General features: G+C 46.2%; 4 protein-coding genes across 4 annotated transcripts; all 4 read left to right on the forward strand.

Annotated features, from left to right (window-relative positions):
- The first annotated feature begins 3,823 nt into the window (after positions 1-3,823).
- On the forward strand, positions 3,824-4,287 carry EV420DRAFT_1565838 (uncharacterized protein). Its single transcript, XM_060474043.1, has 2 exons — positions 3,824-3,848; positions 3,905-4,287. The coding sequence occupies exon 2, from the start codon at positions 3,917-3,919 to the stop codon at positions 4,082-4,084; it is 168 nt and encodes a 55-aa protein (XP_060326800.1). The 5' UTR covers positions 3,824-3,848; positions 3,905-3,916; the 3' UTR covers positions 4,085-4,287.
- Positions 4,198-4,728, forward strand: EV420DRAFT_1565839 (uncharacterized protein). Its single transcript, XM_060474044.1, has one exon. The coding sequence runs from the start codon at positions 4,272-4,274 to the stop codon at positions 4,506-4,508; it is 237 nt and encodes a 78-aa protein (XP_060326801.1). The 5' UTR covers positions 4,198-4,271; the 3' UTR covers positions 4,509-4,728.
- Positions 4,729-5,238: 510 nt separating this feature from the next.
- EV420DRAFT_1708649 (uncharacterized protein) lies at positions 5,239-6,662 on the forward strand (the record flags this gene model as incomplete). The annotated part of the gene is made up of 6 exons (XM_060479577.1): positions 5,239-5,276; positions 5,333-5,377; positions 5,428-5,768; positions 5,821-5,834; positions 6,087-6,233; positions 6,349-6,662. 6 exons carry the CDS (start codon positions 5,239-5,241, stop codon positions 6,490-6,492), a joined length of 729 nt encoding a protein of 242 aa, XP_060326802.1. The 3' UTR covers positions 6,493-6,662.
- A 2,379-nt stretch (positions 6,663-9,041) lies between these two features.
- EV420DRAFT_1767136 (uncharacterized protein) lies at positions 9,042-11,673 on the forward strand. Its single transcript, XM_060480912.1, has 3 exons — positions 9,042-9,179; positions 9,235-9,615; positions 9,675-11,673. The coding sequence occupies exons 2-3, from the start codon at positions 9,310-9,312 to the stop codon at positions 11,301-11,303; spliced, it is 1,935 nt and encodes a 644-aa protein (XP_060326803.1). The 5' UTR covers positions 9,042-9,179; positions 9,235-9,309; the 3' UTR covers positions 11,304-11,673.
- The last annotated feature ends 9,464 nt before the right edge of the window (positions 11,674-21,137 follow it).

Here is a 21,137-nt window from a genome sequence, read left to right on the forward strand (position 1 = left end):
CTTTTATTGCTCGTATTCAACTCGTATTCCCTGGCAAAGAAATACTGAGATCACCAATTTCCAGCGAAGTATTTGCTCCAACGACAAGACGCAGGGTGAGGCATACGTTGTCAGCCAATAAGGAATGACCTATATAGCAAACTCTAATTGACAGTTTCAATTGGTAAGTCCAGATACAGGCAAAGACGCTCACCTGCTTGATTCCGGCGAACAGGAGAGGCTGATCGCTCTCGATTGTCTTTCGGTGTTCATTTTCCTCTGCTTGTTGATAGGTGCATACACGATCCTGACCGAGGAAGTGTGTAGCCCCTCGACGTTCACAGTGAGAGCCGAAAGATTGTCATCAAGCTACGATCACTGCGCTAGGGAAATTGCTGGCTGTAGAAGATCGATGAACCGATGTCCTACTGGGCTTGAAATTCCTGAAAGGCTTCATATTCGGAGCTGACACAGCCCGCGGACGAAGTCGAGGATGGTACGAAGACGTGAGATCGAGGTTGGTCCGGCTATTTGCGACCACAGGACGAGATCGCACAGCTGCATGCGTGGCAGTGCATGCAACACGTAGCATCGCAAAAGGCTTGCATCGTAGATGTGTAGGGATAGAGCTCAAAGCAACGATATTAATTAGGTTACCACAGATGGAAACAAAGGTGCGCACTGTTTGAATGTGGTGAACAGGAAACGGTGATCAGACAGGACTGACCACCATCGATCGTCTGCTAGCACCCCGTATTCTCTCACTAGTTGATAGGCGCATACACGGTCCCAACGTGGAATGTATATATCTCAGTGTAATACTGTTAGCAGTAGGAGGAAGACTCTATATTATCACAGAGAGCGATGATCACGGCCCTATGGAAATGAATGACTGCAGAGGATCGATGAACCGTGAGAAGGTTGGCCAGGTCATCACCATCTGAAACGTTGCAAAGCAAGCCGAGAACTTAGTGGAACCGATGGGGTAGGACTGTTTACGACGGAGAACGATTGCGATTTGGCAAGACATGATGGATATTCTCAGAAGAGAGAAAGGCTCCGGAGCTATTGCTGCTCGTCATCAATGTATTCAGATGCGACAGCAGGTAGGGATGGTATCGAGTCGGGGTAGGATATAAATAAGAAATTCATAACTCTCGGCATGTAGACGGTGTTGCTGCCATACTATAAAGGCTGATGAAATTGATGTCGTTAAGTTAAGAGAAACATTACGCACGATTGACCTGACAAACCGAGCTCTCTTTTACATCGTGACCGACTTGACATGCGACCTCAGTACTGCTCGGTCTGCCCGTAACGTCTTGCGTGAGCGAGGTATCGAAATGTCGCAGTTTTTGCTATGCAAACTTGAACAACGATAAAGCTATCGTCCTTGATATGCCGCAGCGGAGTTGAGCAGGACTGAGAAAATAAGCGAACACCAGTATGCACCCAGAACAGGATGATGTACTGAATTCATCTGTAACCGTGCAAGCTTTTGTAGGGCAACCGACTGCCATGAAACAGACCATATCTTTGGCTTCTTCTTGCACCGACCTTTATCCATAGGCGTCCTCCGTGAACCAATTGTTACCCTGTGAAACTGCCAAGTGGGAATTTTCGCAAAGGAATCAAATCTTCTAATACATATAGGTCAGTTAAAGCCCTCGGGCTATGGGTACAACGGTGGAGTGGAAGGTGCACGCACCTGCTTCGTCTTTCCGGTAAGACTCTGGGGGAAGAAATGCCATGTATGGCGACTCTGAGAGAATTTCGGCTAAGCAGACTAAAGAGGGACAGCAATTTTAAGGCTCGTTTCAGTAATGACTGGAAGATACGCAACGGTAAAGATGAAAATGCTGGATATAACGTAAGCCTAAGCAGCTCTCGGCTATTCGGCCCGATCTTTCTTCCTCAACCACCACCTCTTTTGCGACTCTTGTTTTTGTAACACCAGCCGCCTTAATTTGAACTTTTTTTACACTCATTGACAGCCTCTTTTTTTCTCCGAGTCTTTCAATTTTTAGTCCACTCGCGACAATGATACCGGGACATGGTAGCTCTTAAACCTCAAATCCAGATTTCGCACTATACATCTACCTGCACACCGTGCACAACGATAGACGGGATAAAACACAACGGAATATTTTGAGCCGTAGGGATGAGGTCTCTAAATTCATATTGGAAGAAGTTCCTAGTACCAAACCACTGGAGACGTTCACAGAGCAGTACAGTACGCATTTTTCTCTTCCAAGAGCCTATGCTTATTCCATACATCATAGGAACTTGATTATCACTCACGTCATGATCTATATCCTGGTGAATATCATTGTGAGCCGTCTGCCATGTCCCGGGACATTGGGTTGCCTGCGTAAGGACGATGGCGCGTATTCGTCTCTATATCCTACTTGGAAAGTCACTAGCCTGTGCCTGATTACTTGGATATCTGAGACGATGGAAGGATTTTGGGGATTTCTAATGAATGGGACTCGGTATGTCGCCTCTCGGTTATTCTTATAATCATATTGAATGGGAACCAGGTGCCTCGACGAACCTGTCTTCAAATATATCACTACGCATACTGTGGCATTTGATCTGGACGGACTAAGGCCTTCGTCTTTCGCAAAGTCAGCAGTGTGGGCTTTTGACCACCATTACACCATCTTTGGCGAGTTAAAGGTCAATTCAAGGTAGCTAGGTCACCGTATCAATGTCACCTCTCAACAATGTCCAATACTTATGTGACAGGTGAGAACCATTCTTTGAGGGTACTATACCCTATTAAACGGTAATTTTTCGGGTTAGATACGCGTCAAAAATATGAAAACACGGCTACTCTGAATCGACGTCAGAGCTTCTTGAAGACGACTTCAATTTTCAGTAGTATCATCTGTAATATCCGCAATTTGAAGTGCTTTCAATGCTTTGGAATTGATTGCTTTGTTGGGGACCGAATGAACAGCAATTGAGAGAAGAAGGCACGAATGTACAAGGCTTCACGAGGAGTTCCTTCATATAACTGTGCGTCCCTTTCCTTCAGACAATCTATTGATTTAGATCTCCTACGACAGATCTCAGAATAAGGGAGGTTGTCCCACATTTATCGCTTAACTGTAAGTTTGGGATCTCCACAAAGTACTATACTTATTATGCATCTATAGCAGAAAAGCCACTATCTACTCCTTGCCTCTTAGCGAGCGAGATTATTTGGAGAGGTACTGAATCATGATTCAGAGCTGAAACGAATTCTGACTATCCGAGGCGGCGGGAAAAGTCTACCGTAAGGACGAGGCAAGTAAAAAAGCTGTTATGTATAATTCTTTGCCGTAATTTGATCGTTAAATCTCAGGTCTACGTGAAGACAGTACGAAGTCCGACGCATATGAGAGATATGCTATGCGCTTTCTATGTAGCGGTGCGTCTTCTAGAACCTCTGCTCACCTCTGCTTACTCCTACCCGTTATGCCAAAGATAAATACGGTGTCGGAACGGTTAGCGATTGGGTTCGGAGATGACTGACCATGACTGAATACTCGAGATAGTAGAATGGATCGATACCTAGCGGCCCTTCATTTCTTGACAAATAGCGAATACCCACAAAAGGAGCCGGGAATCTGCACGCAGCCCACACGCGACTGCCCGAGTGATTCCGCCTTGTCGACAACTACCAACGTGCCTGTGCCCGACACAATGTGTGTACAAGACCTCGGCAACACGTTCCAGGTACTCAGAGGGTAGCGAAAGGTCCCCGCAGCTTGACTGACAGGCATCCCGTTACATTCAAGACGTCTATAACAACGCAGCGACGGATCTTCAGCCAGGTACCAGACAGGCCACCTTACAACATCGATCCTACGAAAAAATCACAGGTGGGGTTACGCGATTTCCTAGGTCAGAGTTCAGCGACTTATATATTGTTCTCCAGGTTCGCGATTACATGACTATGTTGACGTTGTTCAACAAAATCATAACCAAAACCCCCCACTCTGAAGAATCAGAGTATGAAGTCTGCTTGGTCGGTTTTCCAATCAACACGATCCTCCATTGGACTATGGGCACACCTTCAGGCTTCACCACGTTCGTCAACTTCAAGGTGAACGCCTAGTTCAAAGAGATGTTCACCGTCTGGGAATCTTTCCTCGCCTCATCCAATTCATGCTTCGTCGGTTGGGAGTGCCGCCATGCCCAACTTGGCCACAACATACGTGTGCGATCCCTCCGTGCTGTACTACGGATTCAAATCCTGGGACGACTTCTTCACCAGACAGTTCCAGCCTGGCGTGCGGCCCGTCATGTACCCAGAGGACAGTTCGATCGTTAATAGCGCTTGCGAGTCGACTGCTTACTGTATCGCTTCCAATGTCCAAGCCCTCGACAACTTCTGGCTTAAAGGCGAGCCGTACTCGCTTAACCACATGCTTAACAACGACCCTCTCGCTCCCCAGTTCGTTGGGGGGACCGTTTATCAGGTTCTCCTGAACTCCATGAAATACCACCAATGGTACAGTCCAGTGAACGGCACGTTGTGAAGACCGTTATGATCCCAGAGATGTAGTATGCCGAGTCTCCCGCTATGGGATTCCTGAACCCTCCCCCCCAGCGCTTCAAATCGCTCGCAAGGGTTCATCACCACTATAGCCACTCACGCACTCATCTTCTAATCCCAGCATCGGCTTCATGCGGTGGGAATGGCGGCGTGTGAGATCACCATTAGTGAAGGTCAGACGATCGCAAAGGCCGTCGAGACGGAAATGTTCCATTTCGGAGGATCTTCACATTGTCTGCTCTCCCGGCATGAGACGAGGATTATGTTCAGTCGGATTATTCTATTAATACGGATGTTCCACTGAGCGCTGCTCTTGTGATTGTGGCTTGAGGCTGATGTTCAATACTGAAGCTCGCATATTTAACCAGTGCTAAGTAAGTGATATCAAAATATGACTATTATTCTTTTGAGTACGAAAAGCTAAGACTAACCACCAAAATCCGGACACGATTTCTGTTTTCTACGGCTAAGAATAGTGCCGGGCAACGACTTCATCCAGGATTCCTTGCGGCTCTGTATTCGTAACACCGCTTATATTCCCTTCTCAGACAAGGTTGTTGTATCGACGCTTCATACCTTAATTCGGGACTAAGTCTTTCTGTTTTTAAGGTTTGAACAAAGAAACAAAGAAAGGTAATGATAATGCCACTCGACAAAGTCGGGCATATATAAGCCCTCGGCATCCAAACGGGATTCCCCCAAGCTCTTCCATCATGGCTGGTAACCCCGAGTTCCTGGTTGAAGCTCTGAAGTACGTTCTCTCCTTCCTTGCTGCCACTTATATTTCTGGCTCACCGTTCAACTAAGAAATACTAATTTGACCCCAGAGCAATGGGGTGCTATTTCTGATGCGTAAGTTCCAGCGTCTGTTCCGGTTCAAAACGAACTTAACGCGCGTAAAGTTGTGACCAATGCCTAATGATCATTGGCAATCCACCATCTCCATCCCCACGATCTCTGACTTTCAAAATGATCTCCACACCATCGAACGTTGAACATTCGATGTATTCACACCCCGGCTCTACAGTTGCTATTTCCTCTGTGCCACAGCTCAGTTCTAGTATCCCTGTTATCTTAGATCTTGTCGCGTACGATACTCTGAAGCGAAAGCTCCAAGAAATTCAAGAAACCGCGAACAAAGAGTCGATACCTTTTCCTCACCTTGATCGTGCGATGAAGGCCTATACAAGTGGACGTCGTGATTCTGCGTCATCAGCTTCCAAGGCAGGTGTCGACTGGGAAGGTTAGCACCAGAATGTGAATTCGTGTTTACCACCTGCACATTGTGTATTCAGGAATCAACCGTGACGTACATTTGCTCCATAATCCCCAGTTTCGCTGCCTACACTGCTCATGAAACACTAGGCATGGATCTCGTAATTTGTGCTGAGAAAGGGATTGAAATATCTGCAACGGCTTCATCTCAATAACGCTGTAGTTTTCTCCTCCAACTGAAACATCGACTTTCTTTCTTTATCATAACATACACATTGTATCGGGAATTCAGCAACCACGAATACATTAATTTCATCAAACAAGATAGTTCCGAACCGACCGTTAGTGTTTCAATTTTTGTATCTCCCTTGCATCCTTCATTGTGAACACGGAGACTTCTCGATCTTCTGCGTGGGTAACAGCGACCCAATCAATATCTGTCGATGCCATGAATGCACCACCACCTTTCCTGTTGGCCGCTGGCTATCGATGTGTACGTATCAGCAGGTATCCTCGTATGGATGAGCAACAAATATTTCGAGTGAGTGCATCGTCCCGTTTTTGTCCTTGATGAGATGTCGCTAGTCACCCCAGGCTATCCCCAACAGTGTGCGCGCAAAGAAGTAGATGTTGTCGGGAGGCGGGCCGAGGCCAGGGCCATGCCAAACTTGGTGCCGAAATATGCCGAAACGGCGACTCCACAGGCGACTCCCATGACAATCGCTGCTCTTCAGCCTCTTCTCCAGTTTTGACAACAACAACCACCGCTTCCAGTCAAACATAGATGAAGTCATTCGTTAGCCTTCGCATAACGTCCGGATGGTCGACATATTTTCAACCCGCTGAGTCGACTTGATACGCGCAAAAGAAGTATTCCCATCAGACGACCACCTTTGGCTACAGAAGTACTATGGCCTGTATGAAACTCTGCTTGTGATGTGTGATATGCTTACTATATACCTGCAGAACTACCTTCCACGACCTCTTATCGAATTTGAAGCTCCCATCGATATCTGGGAAATGACTGCTTGTGGCTGCATTGAATTCTGCTATGATATTTTCCAGTTAAAGTTCTTCTGGCGAGTAAAAGCAGGTGCATCTACAATCACTTAACCGTTGTGTCCCTAGCCCGAAGGAATGAACTGACCTGTATATACTAGAATATTTAGCTCCTTTGCGAACATTCTCACTTGGCGTTTCAAAGGGCAACAGTCGGCTCACGGGATTCTTCGCATGTGTACTCATATGCCACCTGTACGAACACCCATGTCGCGTTTGGGTGCAGACTTACGCCTACTAGCAAGATGCGTTCAAGAACTTGGGGAATATATGTCCGGTTTTCATCGCGAGACATCCAGGTTTGTACTCGTTACTATGTATTTATTTCCTCGCGTCTTCTCACTTATATCCCCAGATATCAAGTCCAACTACTGTATTTTTGGGGGGTTATTCGAACTCGATAGCCTGTTCGTGCGAGACGTTATATCTAGAAGGGCTGGGAGCAGGAGGCACATGGCATAGGGGCTACAATCATATGGCGTGGAAGAGCTCTCACATTAATAGGTTGATGGTGCGTACCGTCTAATTCCGTCTAACCCCGTCGACCTAATCGGTCGTTTGTAGTTGGGAAGCAATGTCGTCTACTTGACAAGAATTTTGTTCCTTACCCATCGCAATGCAAACCTTCTAAAACATACCTTTGACTGCATTGGTTCCCAGAAGCAACGTCCAAAGCCGCCTACATACTCTCCGCTCGGAATATCCATCACTTCTCTTTCTCAACCTTGAAGCAATGCTACCATCGATCCCGCTCAGTGCAAAGCTCTGCATACCTTCAGATTGTTCTGGATACAGGTAGTGTGATCATCATCTATCTCACGTATACTCAATCTGCCACAGCCAGCCACTTCCCAAGGGCTAGAGGGGTGATAGTCGCAACGTTCCCAAAGTTTGTGGATATCTTAATCGACCCTCAGAGCGGGAAAAAGCTAATTGGGCGCTCACCTCAGCTTCGCAGTGTCCTTTTCTCGATGACGATTAGGGTGATCTTGCCTTCGAATCTGAGGCAACCGGTTCCTTGGAAATTTGTGATGTTAGTGTTTTTCTTCGCCAGGGAATGCGAGTGGCAAAAGCCTGTTTGAAATGATTGGCACGGTGGTTCTGCGACGTTGATGACGAGTTATGGAGCAGGTCAAACAAATATCTGTGTGTACTGCTTCATTGTTCCTTATTTATCATGTTGACCTCATTGTTCTGTTACAGATGCCCAAAGTCGAGGCAAACATAGTTATAAACCGTTTCTTTTTCCGTTGTGATTCTGCGCAAAATGGGAAACCTGTGTTAACTTCTCTCCCTGATGAAGGCACGATTACATTCGTTTCTTCTCAGAGTACTATGCCTTTGACTGGCTCGTCTTCAATAGACACTGCTGTACTGCGGTTTGATGGACTAGTGAGCGTCAAATGGAAGATAACAGCCTCATTGCTCCCCGAACAAGATGAATTCTATTGAGTATCTCGCCGTCTATTGTGGTGGATTCGGAGAGATGGGAACTGTTCGGAGTGGACCTGTTGGGTGGGTATAATCAGGAGATTTGGTTCAACAGCGCCGTTGATAATGGTTCGTCTTCCGCTATCCATCCTCAACTAATAACAAGCAACGTCCTCGCAGATGAATACGTCTAGCTTCATGGCGACTAGCATTCGCACGCTGTCTTTCACGGCAATGTTTAGGTGCCTAACTCTCACGATGGCTTAGCGCTGAGAAGTATGATTGATACTCATCTTCTCCATGCAGATTCCGAGTATTGTGTTCTCTGGTGAGAATATTGGGCCAGGCTAATAGTGGAAATGCAAGTCTCCATAATTCAATGGTATGCATTTGCGTGGTTTCTTGAAGCTATTGTTGAAAGTACTGTCCAGAATGCCGGCCACCACAGGAACAGAAATGCTATTTTTACAGAGACGGATGCATTTTGATGTCGTTAGTATCATGTGCTCGTGTATCCGAGATCATTGATATATTTCGAGTCGCAGGTGCCTCGGAATGCGCAACGATATATATTGACTCGGAGGGATAATACCAGGGTGACCTACCGTTGCGAGCCAGAGTATGAGCAGGGAATCGATTCAAGTTTTCGCAAATTTGCAAGGGTACATCAGTGTGCGATTCGTCTTCATGTCAATCTTGAAATGAAAATTTCCTCGTGCGTAATTTTCACGGCAGCAGCGAATTAAATTGTATCTCCGTATGGACTAGAAATTGTTGCCGATATCGGTGATCCCAAAGCCCGAACCATGCAGGACGTCATTGGTTCACCCTGGCGTCTATCACATGGTTTGCATGACGGCTTTGTATCCGACAAGGGACTTCAAACCGTGATTTGCGACACCTACCTGCCCCTGCGGAAGCATATCTCCGCTCTACAAAACGGGGAATAGTGCGTACAGTCAGTCTCTCTTGTTTCGAGCACTCAGGAATGCCGAAAATTGTAGGCCAATCGTTTTCAGACACGTCGATTTTGTTCGGAAACGCTTATACGCTGCGCCGCCTTTTGGGCTTCTCGAACAATGAAGGATTCCTCCCCCGATGTAGCATTTGATTCACACCAGACTACTGACATAATTGTACCTTCAGAGCCTCAGGATGCGATACTAAGCCCGAACGACGGTTCTACTGCAGAAGATGGCGATGCCGTCTCGGAGGTGATACCTGAGTTGTCCAGCTTGGGTCCAGAATCACTCTCAGAATCCCTGATTTTGCCGCTTGACACTACCACTATGGAGAACGAGCTGGCTGGGTTCATTGAAGGAAGTAGTAGTAACTTCACTGACCCTAGCGATGATGAATTTCATCTACTGGTGAAAACACTCAGGGTAAGTGGGTCAAAAAATGACTTCAGTAGAAGGGAATGACACTGATAGCAAATCACCAGTGTTACGAAGTCACCATATCTGCCTTCACTGAGACCGGCCAAGTGGAATCGTCCATCAAGGTTCCATTGCAACGGTCCTATACCGGTCTTGAGCCTGTTATCCCATCTTCTCTCGCCGACACTCCCTGTACTACCCTGGGCATGCAGGTCCTCTTGGATCTACTCAATGCCACATTCAGAACATCACGTACCCTGGACACCCCATCCCTCGCCTCCCTTCTCGAAGACTGTATCACAAACAACTACGACTTTGGCACTGCTTATGGCCGTCTCCGCCCAGTATGGAAGACCTATAAGCCCAGGAACATCCGAGATGAACTATGCAGGCATGAAGAGGAGGACCAGGAGCAGCGACGAGAAGCACTGAAAGGAAACCAGATTGTTGACCCGGAGTTGCCATCTCGACGTGTCTGGGACCTGTACAGCAATCGCATGGTGCCATACTGGATCACCGACAGATGGCCAAAACCGATATCACATGCCTGGATGGATGAGAAGGATCGCGTTGATGTGTGGACCCCTATCAACAGGAACGAATGGCCCGTGCCCATCCCAAAGGATGTGGACCTCAACTTGATCCGGATCGAGATGCTAAATCTAGGATTGGAGTATATGTGGCTGGATGTGCTTTGTTTGAGACAGAAGGGTGGGCCAAGGGAGGATCTGCGCAAGGAGGAATGGAAGCTGGATGTGCCCATAATTGGATACATGTATGATGAGGCTGATCCAGTGGTGATCTACCTGAGTGGGTTGGGGAGGCCTTTGAGTTTGATGGAGGGTGACTTGGATGATGATAGGAATTGGTTTAGGCATGCATGGACACTGCAGGAGGTTGGAGATGAGAGGATCATTGCTGGAGATACACCTGATGGACCAATGCATGCCAAGCCAATAGATGATAATGGAAACTATGAGACAGGGATACTGACAAGGTTTCATAATGAGTTAAAGTTTTCACTCCTGTTTGGAGATTCTTTTAGTGCACTGGCAGACATGCAGAAGCGAGTGTCAACCAATCCTGTGGACAAAGTTGCGGGACTGGCATTCTCTCTGGGGCCCAACACAATACCAGCATACCATGAGAGTGAGTCCCTTGAGGATGCATGGACAGCACTGGTGAATGCAATGCACCCTTGGATGAAAGTGTACTTCCTCTTTTTGTATCCTGAAGCAGGACAAGGATGCAAGAAATGGAGACCAACATGGGACCAGATTATGATGGACCCTCTATCAGTGGATTTTGACCTGTGGCTTGGGCATGTTAGGCATGATGATGAGAAGGATGAGGACTGGTATGAAGGGCATTCCATTGAAAAGGGGCTTGTGCAGGGATTGGATGCAGGATCAGCAGAGGAGGGTGATCGGTGTGGAGAGTTAGTTGTTGAAGATGCAGATGGAATGGCACACCAATTCAAAATCATTGCCACCCACAAGCACCCAATACTGAAAAACATGTACACACTGCTTGGTAACACCAAACGTCAGAAGCCTACACAATATTGGGCTGTGGGGCACCACCTGCCAGAGGAGAGATTCAAGAAAGTGTCAGTGGTCAAAATGGACTTAATGGAAGCAGAGAGATTGTATAACCTAGGTATCACTGTGGAGTGTCATAACATTCTTGTTTGATATAAAAATTGCAAAAATATCTGATCATTTTTGAGAAAAACTGATGCTAGCCTTAGTGTTGCCATGGTGATATGCCTGCCTGGCATACACACCTGAAAACACATGTAAAATTCAATTTTATTACAATGCAAGCTATACTGTCATGGTCTCAGTAAGAAAGAATGAATAAGATAGCAAGAAAGCAACATTGGAGACAACCCACAGTATTTATTGGGACTTAGTTGGGAATGTCTACAGCTCAGCCAACAACCTGGTGACCCAATGACTCAGCCTGAGTGACTGAAGGTCCAGGCAGGTTGACACACATGGCTCCAGCCAAAACAGCATTCTGGCAATGATAGCCCCTTGATGGCACCAGTCCACAAGTAAGAATAGCAAAGCATGAACAACTTCACTTACCTGGTAGCCTCTCTAGTCTCCAAGACTAATGGTGGGGCTGCTGGGCAAGGGAAAAACATGAATTGTAGAATTAGGGGCTCAGCCCTGGCACAAATAAAACTTGTAATCATGAACTAGATAGCCAGTAATGTGCTTGGTAATGGTGATGAGCCTCAAGGCTCTGTACACTCAGAATTTGCGGATTTTAGCATTATAATAAATGCCTTATCCCCTTAATGGACTTTCACTAAGTCAACCATTATAATCATGGCAATACCCACTTTTACCACCAACTTTCCTTCCCAACTCAAATTCCACATCAATATGCGCCACTTCATTAATGCCACCAGGCACTTGATTGCAGATCTCACGGAATTAGGACCATCACTGATCACTCAGCACAGCCATCACTGACATCAGCATCAAGCATCACTTAATAGAATGCCGCAGCCAAAATACCTATTCCACAGCAAAAGACTTAATACCGTGACCTTTCCACCAGCTTTACTAAGGCTGTTACAACACCAAGACAAATGCTGCACACATCTACTTCAGTGTACTACCTTCAGTGTACTTTGCCGCAGCAACACAGCAGCCCAAGAGTCTGTATGTCGGCGGAATTCTTTCTGATCACCAAGTCTATACACAGTAAAACCATGTGGGTGCTGTTACTTTAGAACTCTAGGAGCATGCATTTTGTATCATTTCTTACCAATCGATGTACTAAGGACTTACTAAGGACTTGTTTCAAGTATTCTAATTTTATTCCAGACTTGTAGTATAAAAGCTAGTGTAGTAGTAGTTATCGGAGACACAGGTTATCAACGACAAGTAACTGAGTTGCTACAACTGCTATCTCTTGTACCCACTAGGAGACAGACAATAACAGCATAGTCACTCCGAGTTATACTCTCTGTCACGGCTTTTCTTCTAATGGTATTGGTGTATGCTCATATTGCGCCAATACACAGAATTTCGTGTCCACAACTCGCTTTTATCTTTTATTCCGCCAGCATCATTTCACTTTCACCAGCCAGCATCATTTTACCAGTCTTCACTTTCTACGTCGCCATTGTTTCACCCCAGTTCAGCTCAGTACAGTTATGTCCCCGTGTGGACACAGATTAGGATTGTTATTGCCACCAGCAGTGTCTGTCATGGAATTTCGGTCAACAGCTTCAGTATAGGATCATCAGTCATGGTATTTGTTATCTTGCCGTCAGTTTCAGTATAGGATAGTCTCCGTGTAGACTCAGGATCAGGATCAGTTTCATTTTACCGCAGTTAACCTCAGTCCAGTTTTAGTTTCATCATTGCTCAGTTCCATTCATCATTTGCTGCCACTAGTTTCCTTTCATATTTCTGCCAGCCAGTCTCTCTTCATTTTACCGCCAGTTTCTTAACTACAGTCTTCGTCTCTTGCCGTCACGGTATTTGTTATCTTGCCAATGGTATTTCTCTTTGATGGCAATTTCCCTAAATCCATCAACATCGTCCACGGCATTTACTAGTTAAATTGCCACCACTTCATTCACGGTTTGCTGGTATTCTCAGTTATACTGGATTCCATTCCTTCTCGTACATCGAGACCCTTCCTGACTTACAGCCAATGCTTTCTAGTACTCGATTGTTAAGGGTACTACTTTGCTGACTGAAAAGTCACAGTGTATACTTGCGTTCTTGAGGAATTCATTGCACAGAGGTGCACCGAAACACTCGCACAACAACACAAGCCTTTATCGCTGCTACACGTCATTTGCTGTGAACTCTTCTAGAGTTTTGATTTTTGCCATTGCCATGGGAGTTTAGGCTCATCAATGGGCAGCGTGCAAATGAGACAAGTGTCTAGATTGTCAATCTAGATACTAAATCTCACACACACACACACACACACTATCACTAATGTATATAAGTTCGAGGGTGAGTAAGATAGAAGCACTTGTGATGTACTTAGATTTCAATAATCAATTGTGTTTTTGTTTGAAAGTGACTTCAATTCTTTTCTAGGTGTGTTTTACACAAAGTACACTAGTCCATGATAGCAGGGTTTATGAACATGTTTTGTAAGGTATAGACAAGCAGGTTATACTTGTTTTAATGTTGTCTAGAAGAGCTTCTAGCAGACACTTCAATTAATCAAACAACTAAAGACCCAGAGGTCTACAAAGAGTGCAAAGTCACTCTACAAAGAATGCACAGGTTCTGACTTCAAGTATAAGACTTGCAAAGAGTACACAGTGATAGGCCTAGACTTCCATGGCAATGGCAAACACAAAAAAACAATTGACAGTTTAAATGTAGAACACACAACAATAGTTTCAGCTTGTTGTGTGTGCAAGTAGTTCATTGTACCTCCATATGATTGACTTCTTCAATAACACATAGTACACACTGTGACTAAAGAGTCTGCAAAGTAGTATCTGAATAATAGGCTAAATACTCTAGAGGATGCTCCAAGTGTATACTGAAAAGGGTTCCAAAATAACTGTAGTGAGTTATTTCAAATTTAACTGGTGGCTGTGATGATACTGATGTTGAGTTTATGAGGTTCCAAATTTAGAGAGTAGACTGATACAGAATATATGAAAACTGATCTTGAACTGTGAGTGCATAAGAGAAATAAGGGTGTAAATGGACATATTTTATTAGATTGAGTAGATACTAATAAAGCTTCGATGTTTACTAGAGTAGAGGTTGCTTGCTTTTCTTCCACATTACCTTACTCTTATATACTACTGACTGTGCCTGTGCCATAGTTTTTACTAAATACTGTATGTAGTTTATCTAGTATGTGTGCTGGCCAAGTTCATATACCTTCTTTACTATCACTACACAAATATGGAAAGATTCCCTCACAATTGAACACCACATTTACCTTCAATGACCAAATATTCTCCCTAATCGCAGTTATTAATACTGTGCAATACTAGCCTTGGTCACTGAGCCATAGTATTAGCTTAGTATTGACTTCTTGTATGCCTGTGCTCCAGCAAAGTGCAAGACTCCTCCATAGTTATGACTGGACAGAATTATGCATCATAGTAAATGTGGGTTGTATTTAGAAATGCTATCACATGGCCAGGATGGCTATGTGATGTGATCAAGATGTCCATATATGGAAGATTGGCAATCAAAGTGCCTGGCATATTAAGATGGGATGGATAATAACTTGTGGTGGATGTGTTGCCTCTTGCCTCTTGAAAGCAGATACAATAATATTCTTTTTTTTAATTAAGAGTTGCACTCCTTGTCTGGCATTATTTATAGTGTTTGAAATGCATGAATTCTGAGTGTACAGTGTAACACACCAACTCAGATAAGCAAGGTCAAGCTCTTATCTGTCACTCGTGTTTGATGATTCAGAATAAGAGTAGTGATGCAGACTGTGTTAAAGTAACATTGATTTAGATAGTTGCAGAACTTGGAGTTCAGATAAGAGTTGGGAGTGTATAACCTTAGCTGAGGCTATTACGACTGTACCCCTATTTTCCTTATCTTATCTTATCCTTATCCCTCGAAACCCTGGACCTGCCTATCTTATCTCTTGGACCCATGATATTCCACCAGCACACTCCTTACCCGTTTACCCGGTTGCCGTCACCCCAGTTCACAGCTGCCATGCCCCAGATGACTGATGACCCACATGTACCATCATGCTTCTCTTGATGGCATCACGCTTCCTAGTAGTTGGATGAGAGTTGACCGCCAGTCAAGGGTGGTCTATAGGATGCAGCCTATTCAGACAGAGTCCCGTGCAGATGCAGGTGATATGCGTTCTTTACTCTTATTTGTCAGGAGTACACTTCTTTTAGTGTCCTCACTCCTCATTCATTGAAAGATGCACTTCGCGTTGCACGTGCCCTTGTAGATACTATTCTTAGTATGAGTCTAACATGTATTTAAGCTAGCCTACACTGTGGCCTTAGACCCCAGCTTCGGCTAAGGTTATATACTCCTAACTCTTACAAGCTCCTTGCTTTCACTATAAAGTGACGCCTAACTTCTCGCAATCTACCAAGGCCTCTCTAACACTGAATCACCGAACACGAGTGACAGGATAGAGACCAGCCTTAGTTCAGATTAGAGTTAGTGCTTAACAGAGGCTGCTTAAGTACATGTTGGTTTGAGTAATAATAACTATACTATAAAAGTTCTGTGATTTGTAGAATGAGTGTGCTGGATGAATGGCCAGTGGCCAGCAAGACAAATGTCCTTCTGGAAGCATGATGTCCATGTGGGTAGGACTCCAACTGAGTAGGGATAACTTTGTGAGCCAGTGGCTTGACTGAGTGTACCAGGAATGAATGTGATATTAAAGTGAGTTGTTGGTGATCAGAATGATGATGCAAATGTCAACAACCAACTTAAATCAACTTAGATCAGACAAGGATCGCCACTCACACTTTGGTGGACGACACACTTGTAGGCCAAAGTTAATAGAGGAGGCGGTCACAGACTTAGATAGTCATGAAACATGGAGTTTGAGTTGGGTAGATTAGACCTTAGCCGAAGCTGGGGTTTAGCCCAGCTGAGGCCTTCCTTAAATACACAATGACTAGACTAAAAATAGTACTGTGAGAATGGGTCCGATGATTGTGAGTTTGAGTGTAAGCGAGAAATGTAAGTGAAAAGAAAAGAAAATGAATAAATCGTAACATTACCCCCTTCTTAAGACTCATTCGTCCCGAATGAGTTATTGGATTCCTCTTCTATGGATTCGTATGACCAGACATCTGAAGTACGATCATCGTCATTCCAGTTTTCGGTTACTCTTTGGAGGAAGTTTAGATCAGATTCATTGTCAGTCGGAGGATCAAACAGGATGGGAGGGTTTTTATATGGTCTTTGCTCTCGTCTGGAGGCTTCAATTTCGATTTTTTGCCTTTTTAGGTATGAGTCTCAGACCTGCGGGTCATCGAGTCTGGGGTCTACCTGCCGTCTGGGACAAGGTTGGCTCAGCTCGTATCCTTCGTCAGGATTCTCCTTTTTGTATCGTTTGTTTCCTTCAACGAGGGCTTTATCCATGGATTCGGCGATTTCAATCACCAGATGTTGAAACGAAGAGGTTATTGATGTGGGTCCTATTCTTTGCCCGGCTCCTGATCCGGCAACGCTCCCGATCGGGGCTAAGGTGTTATGAGGGCGTTGTGTTTCGTACTCATTGACCAGTTCTTCTGCGTTTGCCATGTCGGAACGGTGTACCCATGAATTTTCCTCAGCGGGGTATCCCTTCCATTTGACTAGGTACTCCATGATCGTCTGCCGATTTCGTCCATGCCCTATGACTTTATTTCTCTCATCCATGATTTCTTCGATTTCATACTCTTCTTCATCATCTATCAGCTCTGGGGGTGATCTTTCTGGTCATGGTTGATTGGGAAACGCAGGGGTCACATAAGGCGTTAGTAAAGATTCATTAAATTGGTTGTGGATTTTCCACTTCACTGGTAGCTTTAATTCGAAGGAGGAGGTGCCTTTTTTTGCTACTATTTCGAATGGCCCCACTCGCCTATCACCCAATTTTCGTGCTGGATGGGGGAGATGGAGGTTGGTGGCATCCAACCAAACCTTATCGCCCACTTGGTATTCAATCGCGGGTGATTTCCCTTTGTCGTAACTGCGTTTCATGGTTTCGGCTGCCCTTTCTAATGCCTTTTCGGCTTTGTTCTGTACCTCTTGGATACCTCGCACTAGCTTGGAGGTGGCAGGTATGGATCCTGGGGTCTGAGTGGTAGTAATGACTTGTCCATCCCTTCCGAACACCACCTTGTACGGGGAAAATCCCGTGGCAGAGTGTTTCCAGTTGTTGTGGGTGAAGGCGGTGAGGGGTAACCACTTGCTCCAATCGTCCTGCCGGTAGTTTACAAACATTTTGAGATATTTCTCTATCTCTTGGTTAACCTGTTCAGTCTGTCCATCGGTCTGCAGGTGATAAGTGGTAGAGGGGTTTCCCTGTACTTGAATGAGAGTGTAAAACTCTTTCATAAACTTGGAGATGAAGACGGAGCCATGGTCCGAGATGACCTTCTTGGGCATCATGCCATAGGGTACATAGACATAGTCCCTCAGGATCTTGGTGAAGCCAAGGGAGGTGAGCTCCTCGGTGCAAGGAATGGGGATGATGGTTTTGGAGAAGCGATCCACGATGACCAGGATGGAGTTGTAGCCTCTGGAGTCAGGAAGTTTTGTGATCATGTCCATGGAGATATGGGTCCACGGTCGAGTTGGTACTTCATTGGGATGAAGGGGAGCTTTCTTAGGACGACGATCCGCCTTTGTCCTTTGGCAGACCTCGCACCCTTTTACGTAGGCCTCCACGTCGTAACACATTTGGGGCCACCAGTAATCCCATAGAATAAGCTCTTTCGTCTTTTCGATGCCAGGATGTCTGGCTGTCACATGATCATGACGAAGGGCTATGATCTCCCCCCTTAACTGCCTGTCCATAGGGATGTAGATGTGCCTGTCATACCAGAGTAGTGCCTGGTCCCGGGAGACTCCCTTCTCATGGTTCAGGGAGTCTGAGATACCACGGTCCCACTTATGGGCATCATGAGTGGCGAGTTTAACCTTTTCGTGTAACTCCTCTGCCATGGGCATTATCAGGGCTCGGAAGTGCTCAGCCTTTAGCACAGTCACATCCTGGTTATCCTCCTTTCCTTGGTCGTGGTCTGCTCATTGGGACAATAGGTCCACCTTGCGATTCTGGGCTCCAGGTTTGTGATGTAGCATGAACTGGTATTCAGCCAACTCCGTTACCCACTGTGCTTGCCTCCTGTTCAGTTTCTGGGGCTTGCAGAAGTACTGGAGATTGGAGTGGTCCCTCCAAATCTTGAAGTCTTCTCGTGCCCCATGAGGTACTGGCGCCATTCCTCCAAGGCGATCATGATGGTGAGGAGCTCCTTATCGTAAATTTCATAATTGCGCTCCATTGTTGAGAGGGCCTTTGAAAGGAATGCCACTGGTCTCCACTTCTCGTCTTGCATTTGGGACAAAACTGCTCCAATGGCTCCCTCACTTGAATCTGCCTCCACCTGGAACTTTCCTTTGTCAAGTGGGATTGCTAACACCACATCCTCCCAAAAGAGCTCCTTTAGCTTTTCAAACGCCTTCTGTTGTTCCCACCCCCATTTCCATTCGGCTTTCCCGGTCAGGGAGGTCAGAGGTTTGACGTGTTTGCTGTAGTTGTGAATGAAATGTCGGTAAAAGTTGCAAAAACCGAGGAAGGACTGTAACTTCTGTTTTTTGTGAGGGGTCGGCCATTCCAGTAGGCCGGCAATTTTTACGGGGGTCCATCCGAATCTTTCCTTCGCTAATGATCACCCCCAGGTACTCGGTCTCCTCCACTTCAAACTCGCACTTTTTGGCCTTCAAGAATAGATTGTTGTCTCAAAGTATTTTCAACACCTTCCATACAATGCATCTATGGTCCTTCTTGGTTTTGGATGTGATAAGGATGTCGTCCAGGTACACGGACACTTCTCCAGCCGCTATGAGATCTTTGAATATATCATTCATCATCCATTGGAAGGTGGCCGGGGAGTTGGTGAGTCCAAAGAACATTACTAAAGGTTCATAGAGACCCCGGTTAGTTCAGAACACCACCTTCCATTCGTCCCCTTGTTTGATTCGGACATTATTATAGCTCCACCGGACATCCAACTTGGTGAAATATTTGGCTTTCTTCAGCCAGTCCATTAATTCCCCGATGAGCAGCAGAGGATACCAGTTCTTGATGGTCATTTCATTTAGCTTTCGGTAGTCCTGTATGGGGTGAAGCTTGCCATCCTTCTTTTTGACAAAGAAGAAGGGCGATGCCATGGGGGACTTCAAGGCTTGGATGTGCCTGGAGGCAAGATTTTTGTCAAGGAATTTGTCCAGCTCCTCCTGCTCCATCGGATTGAGGGGGTAGACCTTACAGTCCAAATTGGCATTAGCATTGGGGATTAGCTCGATGGCATGGTCCCAAGGCTTCCGGGAAGGTAGCTCATCGAAGTTCTCCTTGTCAAAGACATCCCTAAATTCTTGGTACTCCTCCAGCACTATTTCTTTGAACAATTTTGCGGTTTTCCTGGCATTGGCCTGGGCAGCTAGTTCATTGGCTTTTGTCCCCATGGCCCGCAGGTGGAAAGCTTCCTCAAAGTCCACTACTAAAATTGTGTCTCCTTCCTCATACTCTTCCCAGCGTGCTGAAGGATCAGTGTCGGGGAGATGGAATGGGATTTTACAGCACGCGCAGCAGGCTAGGGTCACGGCACCTGTTTTCCAGTCGATCAGCAGATTGTGCCTTTGTAGCCAATCATGTCCCAGAAAGAGGGGTGTGGTGCCCAGGTCCACCACGGCCAAGTCGATGCGTTTGGTGTGATCTCTGATGCGCAGTTGTACTTCAGCGTATTCTGTTATATCTCTGCCCTTGTTCCGGGTTCCATCCGCATTATATACAGGAGTAGATCGTGCTGCCGGTTTGACTCTAATTTTGTGCTCTTGGGCCCAGGCCCAATCAATGGCGCTTCCCGTACATCCGCTGTCAATTAGCACCTTCACGGTGTGGGTGGTGCGAGTATCCAACGTTTCAAGTTGCAATTCTATCGACACACTCCTCCCTTTTCTCCCTCTAATATACATTGGGGGTTTCTTCAGGTCTTCCAGCCACTCCCATTTGTCTCGGGCCTCCGATGCTACTTCCGGTTGCTCCTGTAAGGTGCGGCATAGGTCAGAGGTCACCTCCCCTTTACGAGTGGGGTGAACCCATCCATTGAGAATGGCACAGGCAGCCATGTCGTTAGTCGCTAAACATAGAGCCCAACAGGTCCAGTGAGGGCCAAAGGGCTCATAGTAGGTGTCAGGGACGGGAGTGGGATTTTGGAGTCGTTCGGCATGCGCCGAGTGCGACCTTCAGGGTATTCTAACTGGGATGTCGGATCGTAGATGGGCTTCTTCGTCTTCTACTTCTTCCACTGTGACTGGTTGGTAGGTTGATCCTCGAGGTGGCATTTGGTCACTGGGCCAAAAAGGGCCCTTAGGCAGCATTTGGTTGCTGTTCTTCGAGGTGGTGGAGGAGGGCTCGCTGCCCGGTGTTTGGCCTCGGCCAAAGGCGCTTGCGCTCAGCATTGTAACCTCCAGTCATTCCTTCCTTATCCTCGACCAACCCGTCGGTACTCTTGGTAACCCTTCGCAGATGCACACATGTTGGCTCGCCCACAGGGTCGCCACCTTTTGCTGCCGCATTCTGTGTTCGTGTGGCTACTGAGTGGCGGTGGTCCTTTGGGTTCCTAGCCTCAGCTGCTTTTCTGACACCTCCTGTTAGAACAATTGGGGTAGGCCCAACAGGCTGGGTTGTTGACTGTTCTTCCCGTCCAGGGCGACTGGGCCCAGTCTGATCCTGACATGAGGGCCTCTCCGTTGCATCCGGAACTTTCCCCATTCTGTCAGGCGGGGGTTCTCAAGGTGAGATGG

The sequence above is a fragment of the Desarmillaria tabescens genome (assembly GCF_030435595.1).
Source record: "Desarmillaria tabescens strain CCBAS 213 chromosome Unknown EV420scaffold_39, whole genome shotgun sequence".
NCBI classification, from domain to species: Eukaryota; Fungi; Basidiomycota; class Agaricomycetes; order Agaricales; family Physalacriaceae; genus Desarmillaria; species Desarmillaria tabescens.

Excerpts from the sequence above, each read along its gene's own strand:
- EV420DRAFT_1565838 (XM_060474043.1), top strand. The coding sequence starts at position 3,917 with ATGACTATGTTGACGTTGTTCAACAAAATCATAACCAAAACCCCCCAC.
- EV420DRAFT_1565839 (XM_060474044.1), top strand. The coding sequence starts at position 4,272 with ATGTACCCAGAGGACAGTTCGATCGTTAATAGCGCTTGCGAGTCGACT.
- EV420DRAFT_1767136 (XM_060480912.1), top strand. The coding sequence starts at position 9,310 with ATGAAGGATTCCTCCCCCGATGTAGCATTTGATTCACACCAGACTACT. Across the intron at positions 9,616-9,674 it reads TACTGGTGAAAACACTCAGG|TGTTACGAAGTCACCATATC; the intron begins GTAAGTGGGTCA and ends GCAAATCACCAG.